At 38.0% G+C, this 16,781-nt stretch overlaps 2 protein-coding genes and 1 long non-coding RNA gene across 11 annotated transcripts in view; 2 read left to right on the forward strand and 1 right to left on the reverse strand.

Moving 5' to 3' along the window:
* AP3S1 (adaptor related protein complex 3 subunit sigma 1) overlaps positions 1 to 885 on the reverse strand; it is an 83,716-nt gene extending 82,831 nt beyond the window's left edge. For 7 of the 8 annotated variants that reach the window (XR_004267501.1, XM_032274066.1, XM_032274060.1 and 4 more), the window contains exon 1: positions 387 to 885. Coding sequence is in view for 7 of the 8 variants with exons in the window: in XM_032274066.1 (XP_032129957.1) it covers positions 387 to 761 (375 nt within the window). In the remaining variant the exon portion in view is untranslated. The remainder of the gene's footprint in view (positions 1 to 386) is intronic. The other variant, XM_032274097.1, reaches the window with a different exon arrangement.
* ATG12 (autophagy related 12) lies at positions 649 to 14,739 on the forward strand. 2 transcript variants are annotated; one of them, XM_032274107.1, is made up of 4 exons: positions 649 to 1,101; positions 4,979 to 5,115; positions 10,390 to 10,452; positions 11,171 to 14,739. In XM_032274107.1, exons 1-4 carry the CDS (start codon positions 939 to 941, stop codon positions 11,228 to 11,230), a joined length of 423 nt encoding a protein of 140 aa, XP_032129998.1. In that variant the 5' UTR covers positions 649 to 938; the 3' UTR covers positions 11,231 to 14,739. The 2 variants fall into 2 exon arrangements, with proteins under 2 accessions (XP_032129998.1, XP_032130007.1); XM_032274116.1 differs by lacking the exons at positions 4,979 to 5,115; positions 11,171 to 14,739 and having other exon boundaries at positions 917 to 1,101; positions 10,390 to 10,451.
* Positions 5,389 to 8,505, forward strand: LOC116548699. The gene is made up of 2 exons (XR_004267513.1): positions 5,389 to 8,262; positions 8,294 to 8,505. It is a non-coding gene; the product is annotated as an uncharacterized LOC116548699 (long non-coding RNA).
* Positions 14,740 to 16,781: the final 2,042 nt, after the last annotated feature.

Consider the following 16,781-nt stretch of genomic DNA (forward strand, 5'->3'; position numbering starts at 1 on the left):
TGGCGGCAGGAACGCAACCGCGCGGGGTGGGCTAGTGGGGCCACGGCGCAGGGCTCAGAGTGCAGGTGGGTTGCGGCTGCCGGGCCGGCGAGGCCCTGGCACCGGGAAGTCTCCAGGGCCTCGCCCGCGCAGCCGGGAAAGCACGCAGCCCACCGACGGGCGGAGGAACCGCCCGGGCAGAGCCACGTCGGAGGCTGACCGCGCGGCAGGGAGGTGGGCACCCAGTCCACACCCACCGGGAGGCTGACAGCGGGCAAGCGCCAGGCTGCTTGGGTGCGAGAAGGGCCGCAGCGCGCCGCAGGGGGTCGGTCTGAGGAAGCCGCGCTGGGCGCTGCCAGTCGCCAACGACTCCCCCTCGACCTGATCGGCGGCAGCTGGATACTCACGTAGGGCTGGTAGAACTTGGAGAGCCGCGGTTTCCCGTGGTTATTGAAAATTAGGATCGCCTTGATCATGGCTGTACCGGGCCGACCGGGTGGGCACTGGGGGCCAGGGCGGGGGCGGGCGCGCGAGCCTCGCCTAGTAATCTCGCCTGCAATCCTTCCCCACCCGCCCCCTCCCGCACGCGCGCGCGCGCGCTCTCGAGCAGCTGGGCGGGGCCCGAGGGGCGGGGCTTGGGCGGGGCAGGCACTGAGGAAAGCGGAAACGTTTCTGGGTCCGAGCCAGTTGCCTAAGGGGTGTCTGCTCACTCGACTGAGCACTGGCACGTTGCCTACGGTCCTCTCCTGAGGTCTGTTGTCGCGGAGAAACACGCATTGCATTATTAACGATGACAGTCTGCCACAGCTTGGATTTGAAGGACTAGCCCGTAATTCCAACTTTCACTGTGGAATTGGGTACCCCTACTCTGGCGCCTCTTTTGGGTCGCTCCCTGGAGAAAAGCACGCCCACTGCTTGCGCTCAGTCGCTACTTCCGCTCTCTAGTCTCTCCGAGCAAGATGGCGGAGGAGCCACAGTCTGTGTTTCAGCTTCCTCCCTCAAGTGCTGCTGGAGGCGAAGGTCTTACGGAGGTCTCCCCAGAAATAACCACTCCGGAGCCCCCTTCTTCCGCTGCAGTTTCTCCGGGAATAGAGGAACCTGCTGGCGACACCAAGAAAAAAAGTAACTCGGAAGTTTATTTCCGGGCAGAGAGGCGGGAGGTTCAGATTGCATCCGACTAGGGGTGGCGGCCAGTAAAGAAGCAAAATTTAGAGGAGCACTAGTCCTCGACGTACACTTTGACCAGTCTCATCAGAAGGAAAGAAGTCTACTTTTGATTTTTAAGACCTTTGAGTGTTAAAATACCATCTTTGTCCATAGGTGTAGCGCGGGTTACTTGGATGCCACACCTCTTTTTACAGTGTATTCTGAGTTGGCCAGACTGCGAGCTCTGTGAAGGAGGGAGGGAGCTTAGTGGGTGTCTCGGTAATTCCAGGTACTTAACACAGGAACTAATTATTTGAGTAGTGTTTTAAGGTGGTAGGGTTGGTCATTGGCAAAGGCTGGGTTCGAATTCACGCCTTCCGACTTACTCGCATATACTGTTTTCCCCCTCCCAATTCGTTGTGAATTCACGCCAGAAACCCAAAACGGAATTCTTAGGCAAAATGAAGACCGCTAAGGAAAAACTAAAGGCATAAATGTTACCTTTTTAAGAAACACGTTTTGGAACCTTTGTGAGTTATTTCATTGCTTGAGCCAGCTATCCTCAACCTTTTATTGCTTGAGAATTAGTTCGCCTTTGTAAAATACAGAGATTGCTAAGGTTACGTGTTCTAAAGCAGTCTGTGTAGAGTTAGAGTTGCCTATGAGAAAAGCAGCATGTAAACATCTTCAATGCACAGAGGCTGATTTTGTCCTAGACTAGCTTTCCCAGTTCACAATCTTAAGATGACTGTGGTCTCTGGCCGGGCGCAGTAGCTCACGCCTGTAATCGCAACACTGGGAGGCCGGGCGGTGGGGGCGGGGCGTGGGGGGGGGGGGAGGTGGAGCACTGAAGGTCAGGAGTTCGAGACCAGCCTGACCAACATGGTGAAACTGTCTTTACTAAAAATACAAAAATTAGCTGGGCGTGATGGCGCGCGCCAGTAAACCCAGCTACTGGGGAGGCGGAGGCAGGAGAATCGCTTGAATCCGGGAGGCGGAAGTTTCCGTGAGCCAGAGCCGAGGTCGCGCCATTGCACTCCTACCTGGACAGTAAGAGCGAAACTCCGTCGCAAAAAAAAAAAAAAAAAAAACCAGTGGTGTCATTGTCTTTTCATCGAACTTCAATTTCTGCTGCTGAGGAGGAGAATTCTCTCCCAAGACTGCCCCCCATTCCCCTTTAAATCATACTGCCATTTCCACGTGATACACTATGATTATTTCTGTGGATAGCCATTAGAATCTTTATTCAAAAGAATTCCGCAGGTTTTACAGGTTTTTGTTGCATTTTTTTTCTTCCAGTTTGCTATAGGCAAGAGCAGACTTTCCGAGATTCATTTTAAGGTCTAACAGTCTTAGTCAAAAGCTTGTTACTTACTTGACCCTGATGATAGCTGTGTAAAACAGAAGCTAAAAAAACAGTGATTTACGATGTAAATATTGCTCGAGGGCATAGTTTCTTTTGTCTGTACAATGTTTTTTTGCAAATTGAACTGTCATTTAAGGATCAGATTTTTATTTTCTGGCTCTTGTTAGCATTTGAATTTACCTCTCCAATATAAAACTTAGTTTCTGACTATTGAATTCCTACCTCGAGGGTAGTCATCATTTGTTGAGGATAATCTGATGAAAGCAGTTTAACTGTTTTGTATGCTCAGCCTTTGTTTTAATCTACAGAATAAAGATGGTTGAAACAGACCAAGATCGTGGCACTGGCAGTACGTTAGGTTACCTGGGGAGTAAATACTCCCCTAGTTGATTAATGTGTATCCGGAGTTCAGAACTAAAGCAAATCACCTTTAAAGAGAGGGCAGCTATAATTAAATTCTTTTCCTTATCCAGTTTCTCGCTGTCTCATACTTCTTCCTTAGGTAGCATAACTCATAATATTTTCTGCTTCACTTTCTGGAAATGTTTAATTGCATTAATTGATTTATTGATAGCCCCAGGGGATTGAGGGAGCGGTGAAGGGAAGTGTGAAAGATAAGCTAATCAAAATCCCAAATTCCTTCCTATTCCAAAGATAACTGGGACCTAGGATGGTTAAGTAGTTCTGTAGCAGGAAAATAAAGTGTGTGTGCATCATATGTTCTAGATGCCTTCATTCTAGGGGTAAACTTGAATAAATTGACCTCTGATCCCATTCGGCCCCAACAGTACCAAAAGAATGGAGCAAGAAGGGTGTAATAGAATAGAGTTAACTTTAGGGGGCAGCAGTACACTATTTTGCTTTCAATGTGTGTAGCCTTTGATTGTAGATGACTTTTTTGTCTTTTTTTCTTTTTGGACGCGGAATCTTGCTCTGTCGCCAGGCTGGAGACAGCATCACAATCTCTGCTCACTGCAACCTCTGCCTCCCGGGTTCAAGCGATTTTCCTGTCTCAGCCTCCCGAGTAGCTAGGATTACAGGCATGCCCCACCATGCCTAGCTAATTTTTTTATTTAGTAGAGAGGGAGTTTCACCATGCTGGCTAGGCCAGTCTTGAACTCCTGACATCAGGTGATCCACCCACCTCCGCCTCCCAGAGTGCTGGGATTACAGAAGTGAGCCACTGCACCCTGCCAGATTTTTTTTTTTTTTTTTTAAGCAAAATAACTTTACTCAAGAGACAGATTCATAGGCTTTGATTTTGCAGATCTGTATTTTGGATCATTGAAACCTTAAGATTTCCCTTTTGCAACTTCGTTTTGTCCTTTGGTTCTGTTTTATTGTTAAAACTTACTGCTTTCCTTTATTAAAAAGTTTATTGTAGAAAATTTGGTAGTTACAAAAAGCATAAGTAAAACAAAGTAATCATTGCCTATAATGTCACTACTGAGAAATAACGTTCTGGTGCATGTGCTTCAATATTTATGTTAATGTGTTTGTGATGGTTTTAATGAAATTGAGATCATATTATACATGTTGTTTTGTGTTTAGAACATTTTTCTAACTTTCTCTGCCATTAAATATACTTTTATAATGTGTTTTTATAAAGGCTGTTTAATCTTAAGGTTTGTTAAGTATGAGTTATGTATGCTGCATGCTGTTGTAAACATGTGTTAACTCCTCACAACAATGCAGTGGAGTAGGTGCTAGTATCCTCATTTTACTAATGAAGAAAATGTGGCATGGAGAGATTAAATTATCCACATATATACCCAACAAGTGGCAAAACCAGGATTTGAACCCCAGGCAGTTTAAAGTGTGTGCTGTTTACTACATTCTATCATTGAGTATAATATCTTTTAATCAGTCATCTCCAAATATCCTTGCTGGATATTTAGGTTTACAGTGTTTCATACAAAAGTAAATGCTTAAATGGAGGTGAGATCTTTTTAAGTGAATTTTTACACATCTCATATTTTCTTAGACTAGATTCCTAGAAGTGCTATTGAATCAAAGTATACCTTCTTTGGGACCTGTATTAGCATACTGCATGCCATATTGTATACCCATAAAGTGAATACCATTTCATATTATCAATGTAGTGTAGTGTATTCTAAATGTAGTATCATCTACACTGTTAATTATTCTAATTTTTACTAGTTTGGTAGGTGAAAAGGGACATGACATTATTTTACTTTGCTTTTTTGAACTTCTGTTTATTTGTTGATTATTTGTATTTCTTCTGTTTGGAATGCCTGTTAAGATAAAATGCACTTTAAAAATTAGTCCTGTTAGGAAAACTTTGTAGTTTCAAGAAAAAGAAAAATGAAAAAGAATCTAACATTTTTACATCTCTTACATATCTTTAGTATCATAAATACATAAGATGGATGTAAATTAAATATTTCTGACTTCGAAGTCTTTTATATTCCATTCTCTTTAGATATTCCAATGTAATTGTCAGTAAATTTTTTTCTTCTTTTACAGTTGACATTTTGCTGAAGGCTGTGGGAGATACTCCTATTATGAAAACAAAGAAATGGGCAGTAGAGCGAACACGAACCATCCAAGGACTCATTGACTTCATCAAAAAGTTTCTTAAACTTGTGGCCTCAGAACAGTTGGTATGAAACCAGTGGTGATGTTTTCCTACAAAAATTTGCGATGGTTCCTAGGCAACAATGAATAACTGTTGTTTATAGAAATGCATATGGAGCCACACATGTTGCTTTGGTTATTCCCTTTTATCTCTCCCTCTCTCTTTTTTTTTTTTTTTGAGACAAGTCTGACTCCGTTGCTTCCAAGCTGGAGTGGAGTGGCTCACTGCAACCTCCTCCTCCTGGTTCAAGTGATTCTCCTGCTTCAGCCACCGGAGCAGCTGGGATTACAGGAGTGCACCACCACGCCTGGCTAATTTTTATGTTTTTGGTAGAGACTGGGTTTCATCATGTTGCCCAGGCTAGTCTCGAGCTCCTGAGCTCAAGGTATCTGCCCACCTCAGGAGTGCTGGGATTACATGAGTATGCTACCATGCCCTACCTTATCTCTTATTAGTGAAATTTATATACTTTATTGAAGGATTTTCTGGGGAATTCTGAAATGAAATATTTTAGGTTTTTTTTTTTACACTGTGAACCAGCTTGTGTGGTTTTGTTTTTTTTTTTTTTTGCCTCCTGTATTGTTTTCCTCAGAAAGTCACTGAATACCCATGCAAAAAAATCTGTCATAGAACATTACATTATCTGTACATGACTACAGAAGTTTTGGGTTTTTTCCAATTTGTTTTGATAGCAATTACATTTTTCCTATTTTTCTTGAGGTAAGCAATGTATCTTTGCCATATATTATGAAAGAACTAAGAGATATGTTACAGTACACATTAAGCACTTCACGGTGGCAGTTGTAAAGGTTAATACTTTAAATGCCGCTGCATTTTAATTTGACATTTGACTACAGAAATTTAAATGTCTACATGTATTCAGCATATTGTTTTATATATTCATATTTTTATATGTATCAGTCACCTTTCTCTGCAAATGGATCACAATCTTAGATAGTATTAACTCAGAGAACATGAGTGGATAGGTAGCTGAAGAATCACTAAGTATTTTTTAAAATAAAATCAGGAATTTTTGTGTGGGGGCGCTAGGGGGAAATATTTGATTTGTGGATGGGGAAAACAAGTTAACTATCATTGAAGCAGAACATTTTGGAATTTCTTTTTGTCAGTAAGGAGCAAAAAACTGACTCTGATCTAAGAGTTTGGCTGTAAGTGCTCTCACAAAAGGGACTTCATATTAAAAAAGTAAATGCAAGGTAGGCTTATAACTAGAAGTTATTTGAGACAAGAATGACATAAAGCCAGGGATTTCTCCAAGGAAAGTTGTTTGGGAAAAGGAATTGAGAATAATTGAGTTTTACAGGTAAGTGTCTCCCTTGGTGATCAATCAGTGTGAGAAAAGCATCTGTTTTATAAGAGCGCCATGTAGAATTTAATTAAAGGGGGAGCTATCAAAGATGAGCGAGAAGTTTGTGTCATCCAAGTGCGTATAGTTGCTATACTCCCAAACAGAGGATGTTATCTAGAGTTGGAAGCTAAATGGAAAAGTCAGGGGAATAAGGACCTATGCTTAAGAGAAATGAGTAGAGGCTATGTCTCTACTAAAGACGCAACATGAAGAGTTGGTAAGAGTAATGAGTAATTTAACGCATTAGTTTAAAAATACATGAAGATAAAAGATGAAATGACACTGTGTTCTCTGTTAATATTAAGAGTCTTAAAATTTTGTATTGCCTATATTCATTCAATAACCTGAAAGGACTTGATTGATACCAGTATATAGTAGGTTAAACCATATAAAATTGCCATCATTCAACCATTTTAGCCTATGAAAATTTTGTATGGGTAAAATTAAAGCCTTTGTAGTGAATATGATTATGCTTTCCTATTTAAGCAATGGGAAACATAAACAACATTTATTTTGTCATTTTCCTGGATTAAACTAAAACTTACATCTTCTGAGTTTTAACTAGCTAAATGGATGTTAAAGGAAAAAAGTAATGCTGAGAATTCTGGGAAGATAGCAGTAGTATCAAAAGGCATACAAATTCCCACAAAACTTAGTTAACTAGATAACAAAACCAAAAACCCATGATTAATATTTATAACAAAATGAGGTGATAAGGTATCCTCATGAACCCCAAAACGTGTTGGTGGGGACAAACCACCAGCAACCATAGGACCTGCTTGGTATCAGCATCTGTGCTAAAAGAAGCAGTAAGTACAACATGGTTGGCATCTGACAGCACTGAGAAAAGGAGAACCTCAGAAGAGCTAATAGATCCTCACTGGGAAGCAAAGTGGGCTAATTTAAACATAGAAGCTGACTGAGAGGGGTTTTGCCCTTTAGCACATGATGACAATAGATCTGCACTAAGGAGGACTTAAAGGGGCTCAGGCAATGTCAAAATAGACCCAGGAGGGCTCCGGGACCCCATACTGAGGAGAAATTTCAGGAAATGAAAATTGAAAAGGGTTGAGACATGGTTAAGGAAGGAAACAGACCAGATCAAAGTGGAGGGGAACAGAGCCTGGAAAGCTCAAAGCCGGCCTCCATCATTTTGAACAGTACAAAAACAACAGAGGGAGCTCTGTGAAGTTAGAAAAACTACCCTAATTCACCTCATTCTAAAAGCTGAGGGAAACTAATCTCACATAAAAACAGTAACAGGAAGTATTAAGGTCAAATCCTGTACAGTGTTACAAGAAAAAAAGTGATGTGGAATAGAACAATATCCCTAGAGACAATGAAATCAAGACAAAAATACGCCTGTAAAGGCGAAAACCGTAACCTTGCATTTCAAAGCAAGCTACAAACAAGAAGATGGTATAAAACATGAAAGAAAAACAGAATCAGCATTAGTAAAACTAAGAAATGAAGTGACAGAGTTTAGGAAAAGAATTAGAAATAAATTATTTCATAAATGGAAACTAAACAAGAAGGAACATAAACAACGGATAATGGGTTAAGAAAAATAGAAGATGAAAAAAATTTAAAAGAAGAGTCAACCTTTGGACAAGCGTCCGTGAAGAAGAAAACCAGAGCAAGGAAAGAGAACGAATACTGTAAAAATACAATTTAAGATAAGAGACTTGAAACTACATATTGAAGAAACATTCCAAGTGCCTGAGAATATCAACCAGGAATAATGAACATCAGGATAAATTCCTTTAAAATTACTGGACTTGAAATCATTTGGAAATGTAGGGGGTGAGGAAGACAGCATGACTTAGAAAATTAGGGGTGGGGAAGACGGCATGACTTAGAAAATTAGGCTATCATCAAACTTTGGTAGCAGAAAGGCTTAAGGAAAATGTGAGAGATAAGTATTTCATATCCTGCATAACTGACTTAATCAGAGCACAAACTATTAGCAGGGAATACTTTTCCAATAATCCCTTCATGAGGAATCTACTAGACAAAAGACTTTTATAACCAAAAAAAAAAAAAAAACTAGAGACGTTAAAGACTGCTGATTTAAAAGAAAAAAGAAAAAAAATGATTTAAAAGCAAAGTGTAATTATTTAATTAAATAATTTTTTCTACCTAAGTTCTTGTAGTTTGGAAATATAACTTCTGTGGAATTTTACTTTCACAAACCTGAAGAAACTACATCTACTTTAAACGTAACAAATTTTAAGCCACTTAGCATTTCTACAGTGAAATTGATGATGTTAACCCGTTACTTGTATAGAACTTTATAGTATACAAACACATGGCTTTATCTCTTTTAAACTGAATTGCTTTTTAAAAATTTCCATTTAACACCTGTTACAAAATTATATTGAATTCCTTTGGTTGGTTCTCTGCTCCATCTAGTCTGTTTCTGTGAACACCATCTTACTCTGTCCTTTTTGCCTACAAAGTCCTAATTACTACTTTCTTTACCTGGTTAAATTCTACTTCTTTCTTCCCACAAAGCATTTCTTGATTCTTTTGCTAGGCTGGACTAGTGTACATTTCTTTATGCTACATACTTTATTAGATGTACTTTCCTCACCTGTATGTATTCATGTGTGTCTCCCTGTCCTATAGATTGAAAGCTCACTGAGGGTAGAGATCACATCAATCTTCATAGTTCCATGTGCCGTTCTCAGCATATCATAGACACTCATGAAATAAATAAGCTATTACTGAGAGCCCTTCCCCTCATTTGTAATGTACAAAAAGTAAAATCTCTATTTGCTCATAAATTGCCAGGCATTGAACACAAATTATATCTGTATTACAAAAAATACACATTAAAATTCATTGTTTTCTGTTACAGTTTGAAATTTTTATGTTAGAACTCTACTCTGCCTTAAGCACAAATTGATATTTCAGTATAACTATTTAAAGATCAATTAACAATAACATCTATTTAGTACACATACCAGAGACTGATAATTGGTGTTTTATTATGTCATTTTTGTCTTTCCTAACAGACCCAAGAGTTATAGGTCCTATTATTTTCCATATCTTACAAATAAGGAAACAGGATGAGAGATACCATTTGCAGTTACAGCCAGGATTCAAACCCAGACGTGTCTCAGTAGAGCCTATATACTTAATTACCACACTGTGTTGCCCAAAAGAGATGCAAGCAGTATTGATTGTTCATGGTTGGTGATCAAAATAGTATCTGTCAACCAACTATTCTGATACTGGCTTAAAAAAAAAAAAATACTGTGTTAAATTCAGGACATTTTAGTCCCAAATTTGGATATTAAAGCAAATAATGTTTTCCAAAAAGAAAATTATTAGAAGGCACTTTGACACTGTGACTTGAAGTACTAGAAATATTTTAGTAAAAACAGACTAAACTAAAACATTGAACAGTGAATCCTTTAAAGAGCCAGGTTATAAGGTTTTAATTATGTTCCTTTTTTTCCTGCTTCATTTACCTGAAAGTGACTTTATAAAAAATTTATATATGTCATACGTTTACCCAAAGAAAATGCACAAACTATCTTGAATATTAAATATATTGATTTTTATCTGTGTGTGAAATTTTCTTAGGAGAAATTCTTTATGGGTAAGTGGGGAAATTTTTATAATGTAATTTCTTGAATAACCAGCCCTTCAAAAGCCATTTATAAAAAAATATTTAAAAGTTTCTTAGCTTTAAAAAGTTAGGAACCACTCTTCTGGGAACTTAAATTGTGTTATTTTGGTTCCTCTGGAGGAAAAATGAGATCTTCATCTCTTTAAATTCACTATTTTAGAAAAGTTAGAAATTCCGAGAAGATTTCTTCAATTGTGAAAATGATACAAAATAGCTAGCTGATTGGAACCCAGAAAAATGCAGATTAATCAGGATACCAATAAACATCTCTGTTTTCCTCCCCTTTATTGTAGTTTATTTATGTGAATCAATCCTTTGCTCCTTCCCCAGACCAAGAAGTTGGAACTCTCTATGAGGTAAAAAAAAAAAAAAATTACTGTTTTTTTCCTTAATGGAGTATGCACATCTGTATAATATGTATATTGTATAGTATTGTTAATTCACATTTTTATTTCAAGCGATGGCATGCCATTCTTCATTGTCTGGGATAGAAAAGATGACCTTCTTGTTCTATTACTTCTCTAATATCTTGATCATAGTAGGATCTTAATAAATAATACAATGATTGAAGAACCAAGAAATAAATTATATTTCAAAGTCATCTTTGTAATTCTTAGAAAGTTAGGCCTTTTCTTTATCTACATTTGATTTCTTCTACATTGTTCTTACAATCTGTCATCCAAATCTGCCTACAAGAAATTGAAAAAACAGCATAACAGTGACCTTTTCAACATCTTACAGTTTCATGGCAGTAGTCATTAGAGGACATATACTAGCACCACTACTGGAAAACAGCTGAAATTACATACAGTGTGGTTGGAGATGTAGAGAAGGACAAGATTAAAGTATGTAAGCTCATTCACGCTTAAGATGCTTAAAGGATAGATTTTATTAAACACGATTATTAATATGTGTCTGATATAAACAGGCATCCTTTGAAAGAGATAGCCTGTAACATAGGTAATTTAATATACCTGAGTGGATATTTATGATACATGAAGCATTTATTTTCTTAGTTTCATCTAAGAATAATAAAGATTGAGTTTGATTTATTGCCTTTTTTTCTTTTTGCAGTGTTTTGGCAGTGATGGTAAACTGGTTCTACATTACTGCAAATCCCAGGCATGGGGATGAACCACAAAGAAAATCAACTTACTACATGAGATGGATTTTCACAGAAGAGACAGCTCTGAAAAGTTTTGATGCTTGTGGCAAGAGACTTGACAGATGTCATCTATTCAGCATGTGTCTACTCTGTACATAAGAAAACATCCATAGCATGAGTGGACTCACAAAAATGTGATTTGTATTAATATTTAAATCATCATAAAACATGGTCGTTATAGTATACCCATAGCTCCTACCCGTTAGAATTGTTGCTGGAGATCTGCCGCTGAGATTGAAAAGGAGACAAAGACTGTGTAAATGTCTTCATTGCCAGTTCTCAAAATGACTGAAGTTGTTTTCATGGTAAAAGTTAATTTACTAAAGAGTTCCTTTTTTTTTTTTTAATGTTTACATTTATGTCTGTGGTGGTTACCTTCTTAAACAGTCACATTGACCTGCTGGCTGAATACCTCAAATAGTCCAGTAGAGGGCAGCCCACCAGGCGGAAAAGGTTAGGCACTTTGGTTTCACATCTTTGCTGGGGAATAACGGGAAATGGCTGTTTGGCTAATTTTTAGCTAATATCTAGCCAGGAGAGCAAGCATGTTTGATAGATTGAAAGACTATAATTTTAGACAATATGCATAGTTCAATTTTTTTGGGGGATACAGAAACATACAAATTTTGGAAAATAAGTCATATACCTATTTTCAGCCCTATCATTTAAGGATTCTTGAGTCTCAGTGATGTAACTGTGGTGTTACTTTGTCATTTATAGTGTCAAAAGCACTTGATGAGTAAACTGAATAACATCTTTTTGAATGTTTCAGAATGCATTTTTCAACTTGAAAGCACGCAATAATTGAAAAGTAGCCTTAATGTGTATTTTATGCCATGACTAAAAGTACCACTTTTACTGATGCTATTAGACTGATAATTTCTGGAAGTGAGATTTAACTTTTTTTTTCTTCCTTCTGTATTTGTAATGCCATATTTTTAGAAAGCATTCCAGATTAGACATGGTGGCTTACAGCTGTAATCCCAGCACTTTGGAAGGTCAAGCAAGGTGTGGGGATTCTGTGAGGCCATGAGTTTGACACCAGCCTGGGTAATAAGACAAGACCCCCATTTCTCCAAAAATAAAAATGAAAATCATTATTAGGCTGCAGAGGCAAGAGGATCCCCTGAGCCCAGGAGTTCAAGGGTATAGTGAGCCATGATTGTACCAATGCATCCCTGCTGGGCAACAGAATGAGACCCCATCTCAAATGGGAAAAAAAAGGCATTCTAATAAATTGAATGGAATGTGAATGAAATTTCAAAACAGAATCTCAAATGGTATGTAGTAGAATTCCAAATATTTATATCATTTGAGTTTGGAAAAGGTCTGTCCTCTAGTTTTGTCCAGTTTACTAAAGGAAGTGAATATATTCGCATACTTAACAAATAGCAAAAATAGGTTGAATTTGTGTATTATGTTTGCCACTGAGGTTTCAGATGATAGACCTCAAAAATCAAAAATCCTTGTTGAATTTGTAGCATCAATTTAATTACTCTCTTGACCTAAATAACTTAATAGTTTATTAAATCTAAGGTTAGCTTAATATGTAGCTAGCCTTGTATTCTTTCCTAACGACTCTGAAGAATACATAGGACTTTGCAGTGTGTGTGTGTGTGTGTGAGTGAGAGTGACGGAGTTTCACTTTTTTTGTTGCCCAAGCTGGAGTGCAATGGTGCAATCTCGGCTCATTGCAGCTTCTGCCTCTTGGGTTCAAGTGGTTCTGCCTCCACCTCCCCAGTAGCTGGGATTACAGTCTCCTGCCACCACGCTTGGCTGATGTTTTGTTATTTTTAATAGAGATGGAGTTTCACCATGTTGGCCAGCCCAGACTGACCTCAGGTGATCCACCTGCCGTGGCCTCCCAAAGTGCTGGGATTACAGGCATGAGCCGCCATGCTCCGGTCTGAACTTTTTACTTTTTCAAATCATATTTAATTATTTCTTGATCTTTACTCAGAGAATCATTCTGTGCTAAATTTGCAACATTAAACAATAATTAAGCCTGGATCTGATAAGTTATTGGGTGACTGGAACCTAAAACACAATTTAATTTTAAACTCTCAAGTCTAATTAAACTTGGGGGAAAAATTGAACATTCAGGTAATATTTTAAGTTTTCCTTGTTTGTGACTAAATGTCAATATTGTCATGCTAACTGTGCATAGATGACCTATGGCACACAAGGTATATGATATTACAATATTTATGCCAAACACTTCATAACGAATTCATCATATTTAAGGAATAAAGTAAATTAATGTTTTATCTGAAATCAAAATGAGATTGGATAATACCTAGAATCTGATTTCTATAAGTTTCAGTCCTAAAGGGGCCTTAAATAGCTACTAGAAGTACAGTGTAGTCCTCAAATCATATAATATTAGTCAACCAATTGCGTCGTAACACAAAGTGGGAAAGCCTTAGGTGTTGGAGTGTGAAAATAAAAATCTCATGCAGTTTCTTCATGAAAATCCTTCATTTTCCAAGGATTATAATATGCCAAATAAACATTTGGCACTAAGAAAGCCAGCTACAGGCCACATAATGAAAAGTATTCAGAAAACAATTCAGCAAATACTACTCTTTGAATATAGTTTAAACCATATTTATACAGTTTCCCTGCAATACTATTTAACCCATACTGGATTATTCACTATTCTTTGAAGATGCCTTGTGTTTTCTGTTTTCTACTTCTGCTTGTGCAATTTATTTAACACCTTGACCCTTTCAAATCCTAACACTTCTTCAAGGCCTGATTTAGACTTTGACTTTTTAAATGCTATCTGAATCATTCTAGGAAAAGATACCCATTCTCTCATACAAACACTTAGAGCAAACTACCATTCTTACAACACTCACTGCATACTGCTTCAGAACCACGTGTCCAGTTGTTCTGGTTTTTATTTGGTACCCACACACAAATACTTAGTACATTTCCTTATACATAATATAATTAGTAATGTAACACTGAGTGAATGAAATTGTGATTAGCAAAATATGACAGCTAAAAACAAAGGAAATTTTGTATAGTTTAAATTTTTATATGGCAGAAGGTAATGGAAAATATTTGCAACATATGACGGTTTTTAATGTCATAAAAATGGAGATTCCAATTGGTAAGAAAAGATCAACTGAAAAATACAAAACATATCAAATTTCGATTCACAAAAAAATACAAATGGCCAATAAAACATGAAACATCTTGAACCCCACTGTTGACAAAAAATGCAAATAAAAATGCAGATTAACATTTATCAACAATAAAAATAATGTACATCTTGGTATTTGCAGAGTTGTGGGGAAATCCTGTCATTTTGGTGACTAGAATATGAGTTGGTACTTTTAGGGGGCAATTTGGCAATGTCAAAAACCTTAGAAACTTAAGTGTAAACTTCATTCACATATTGAATGTCTACTATTTACAATATTGGAATAACACAAAACTCATAAAAGACTAATAAGGTCCCTGTTCTTCAGTCACTTTCATGCTGACTCAAGGGGGTAGGACAGATTTTCAGATTTGAATTTAAATCTTGAAGTTTTTAAAAATTGAATTTCTAGAAAAAATGGAAAGTAAAAATTTGATACCTGATACTAGTTTTACCTATGTTTTCTTATTTAATATTAATGAATGAAAGATAAAACATGTATGTGAGTAAAATCTTAAGAGGAATCCTTATAAATCAACTCCCATAGTTCCTTCTGTCATAGCTGATACACATGAATCTTAGGTTGATTACTTCTAGTGATAGACACAAAGGATGTCCTATTGATTTTGAGATGACTATTTGTTTTGTAACCATCTTTCTTACAACATGCCAACTATTTGTTCCCAGTTCTTGAATCTAGATCTATAAAACATACCTTTCCTCCTTTCCTGCCCCAGTTTTCCCAAGTCTTAAGAATGATAAATCCATCCCTCTAGTTGCCTAGAATCTTGACTCTCTTCCAACCCATTCCAATCTATCGGGAAATCCTGACAGCTTTACTACCCAAAGCAATCTACAGATTCAATGCAATCACTATCAAAATACCAATGACATTCTTCCCTGAAATAGGAAAGAAAATTCTAAAATTTGTATGGAACCCCGAAAGACCCAGAGTAGCCAAAGCCATCCTGAGCAAAAATAGCAAAGCTGGAGGCATCGCATTGCTTGTCCTCAAATTATATATGACAAAGCTATAGTAACCAAAACAGCATGATAGAAGCATAAAAACAAGACACAGACCAATGGAATAGAATAGAGAACCCAGAAGTAAGTTCCTGTATTTACTTGCAGTCAACTCAACAAAGGCACTAAGAACATGCATTCGGGAAAGGACAATCTCTTCTATAAAAGTTTGGGCTGGCCAAAGATTTCTTAAAAGTAAGGCCTCAAAGACAACCAAAGTGATAATGAGCAAATGGGATCACATCAAGCTAAAAAGCTGCTGCACAGCAGAGGAAACAAAGTGAAGAAATACACTACAGAATGGGTGAAAATATTTGCAAACTACCCAACTGTCAAGGAATTAAAAACTATATAAAGAGCTTAATAGCCCAAAAAAATCCAATTAAAAATAGGCAAAAGATCTGAATAGACGTTTCTTACAAGAAGACATCAAAATGGGTAACAGGTATATGAACAAATGCTCAACACTAATCACCAGAGTAATGTAAATCAAAGCATTTGAAATATCACACTCCAGTTTAAGTGACTTTTACCCAAAAGACAGGCAATAATGGATGCTGGTGAGGATATGGTGAAAGGGAAACACTTGTACACTGTCAGTGGGAATGTAAATTACTATAGCCACTAAGGAGAACAGTATGGAGGCTCCTCAAAAAATGAAGAATAGAACTGTGTAATCCGCATTCTCACTGCTGGTTGTATACCCAAAGGTGAGATCAGTATATCAAGATACCTGCACTGCCATATTTATTGCAGCAGTATTCACAATAGCCAAGATGTGTAATCACCCTGAGTGTCCCTGCATGGACAAATGGATAAAGAAAATGTATATGTACATCATGTCATCTTCAGTCTTTAAAAAGAATGAAATCCTGTCATTTGCAACATGGAACTGGACGATATTATGATGTTAAGTGAAACAACCCAGGCACAGAAAGACAACACATATTCTCATATGTGGGAGCCTAAAAAAATTGCTTTTAGGATTGACTGGAAAGATGGCCAAATAGGAACAACTCCAGTCTGCAGCTCCCAGTGAGACCAACACAGAAGCTGGGTAATTTCTGCATTTCCAACTGAGGTACCCTGTTCATTTCATTGGGTCTGATTAGGCAGTGGGTTAGGCAGTCCACAGAGGGCTAGCAGAAGCAGCGTGGGGCATTGCCTCACACTGGAAGTGCAAAGAGCAGGGGAGCCTCCCTTTCTTAGCCAGTGGAAGCTGTGAGGGACTGTGCTCTCCAGCCCAGATACTACACTTTTCCCATGCTTTTTGCAACCTGCAGACCAAGAGATCCCCTCGTGTGCCTACACCAACAGGACCCTGGGCTTCAAGCACAAAACTGGGA

Source organism: Sapajus apella, unplaced genomic scaffold (genome assembly GCF_009761245.1).
Source record: "Sapajus apella isolate SASKATOON/1434 unplaced genomic scaffold, GSC_monkey_1.0 scaffold1, whole genome shotgun sequence".
NCBI classification, from domain to species: Eukaryota; Metazoa; Chordata; class Mammalia; order Primates; family Cebidae; genus Sapajus; species Sapajus apella.

Bases quoted from the DNA above. Each gene is read 5' to 3' on its own strand.
- ATG12 (XM_032274107.1), top strand. From the start codon at position 939: ATGGCGGAGGAGCCACAGTCTGTGTTTCAGCTTCCTCCCTCAAGTGCT. The intron at 1,102-4,978 runs GTAACTCGGAAG...CTTCTTTTACAG, and splicing joins TGGCGACACCAAGAAAAAAA to TTGACATTTTGCTGAAGGCT. The intron at 10,453-11,170 runs GTAAAAAAAAAA...TTCTTTTTGCAG, and splicing joins AAGTTGGAACTCTCTATGAG to TGTTTTGGCAGTGATGGTAA.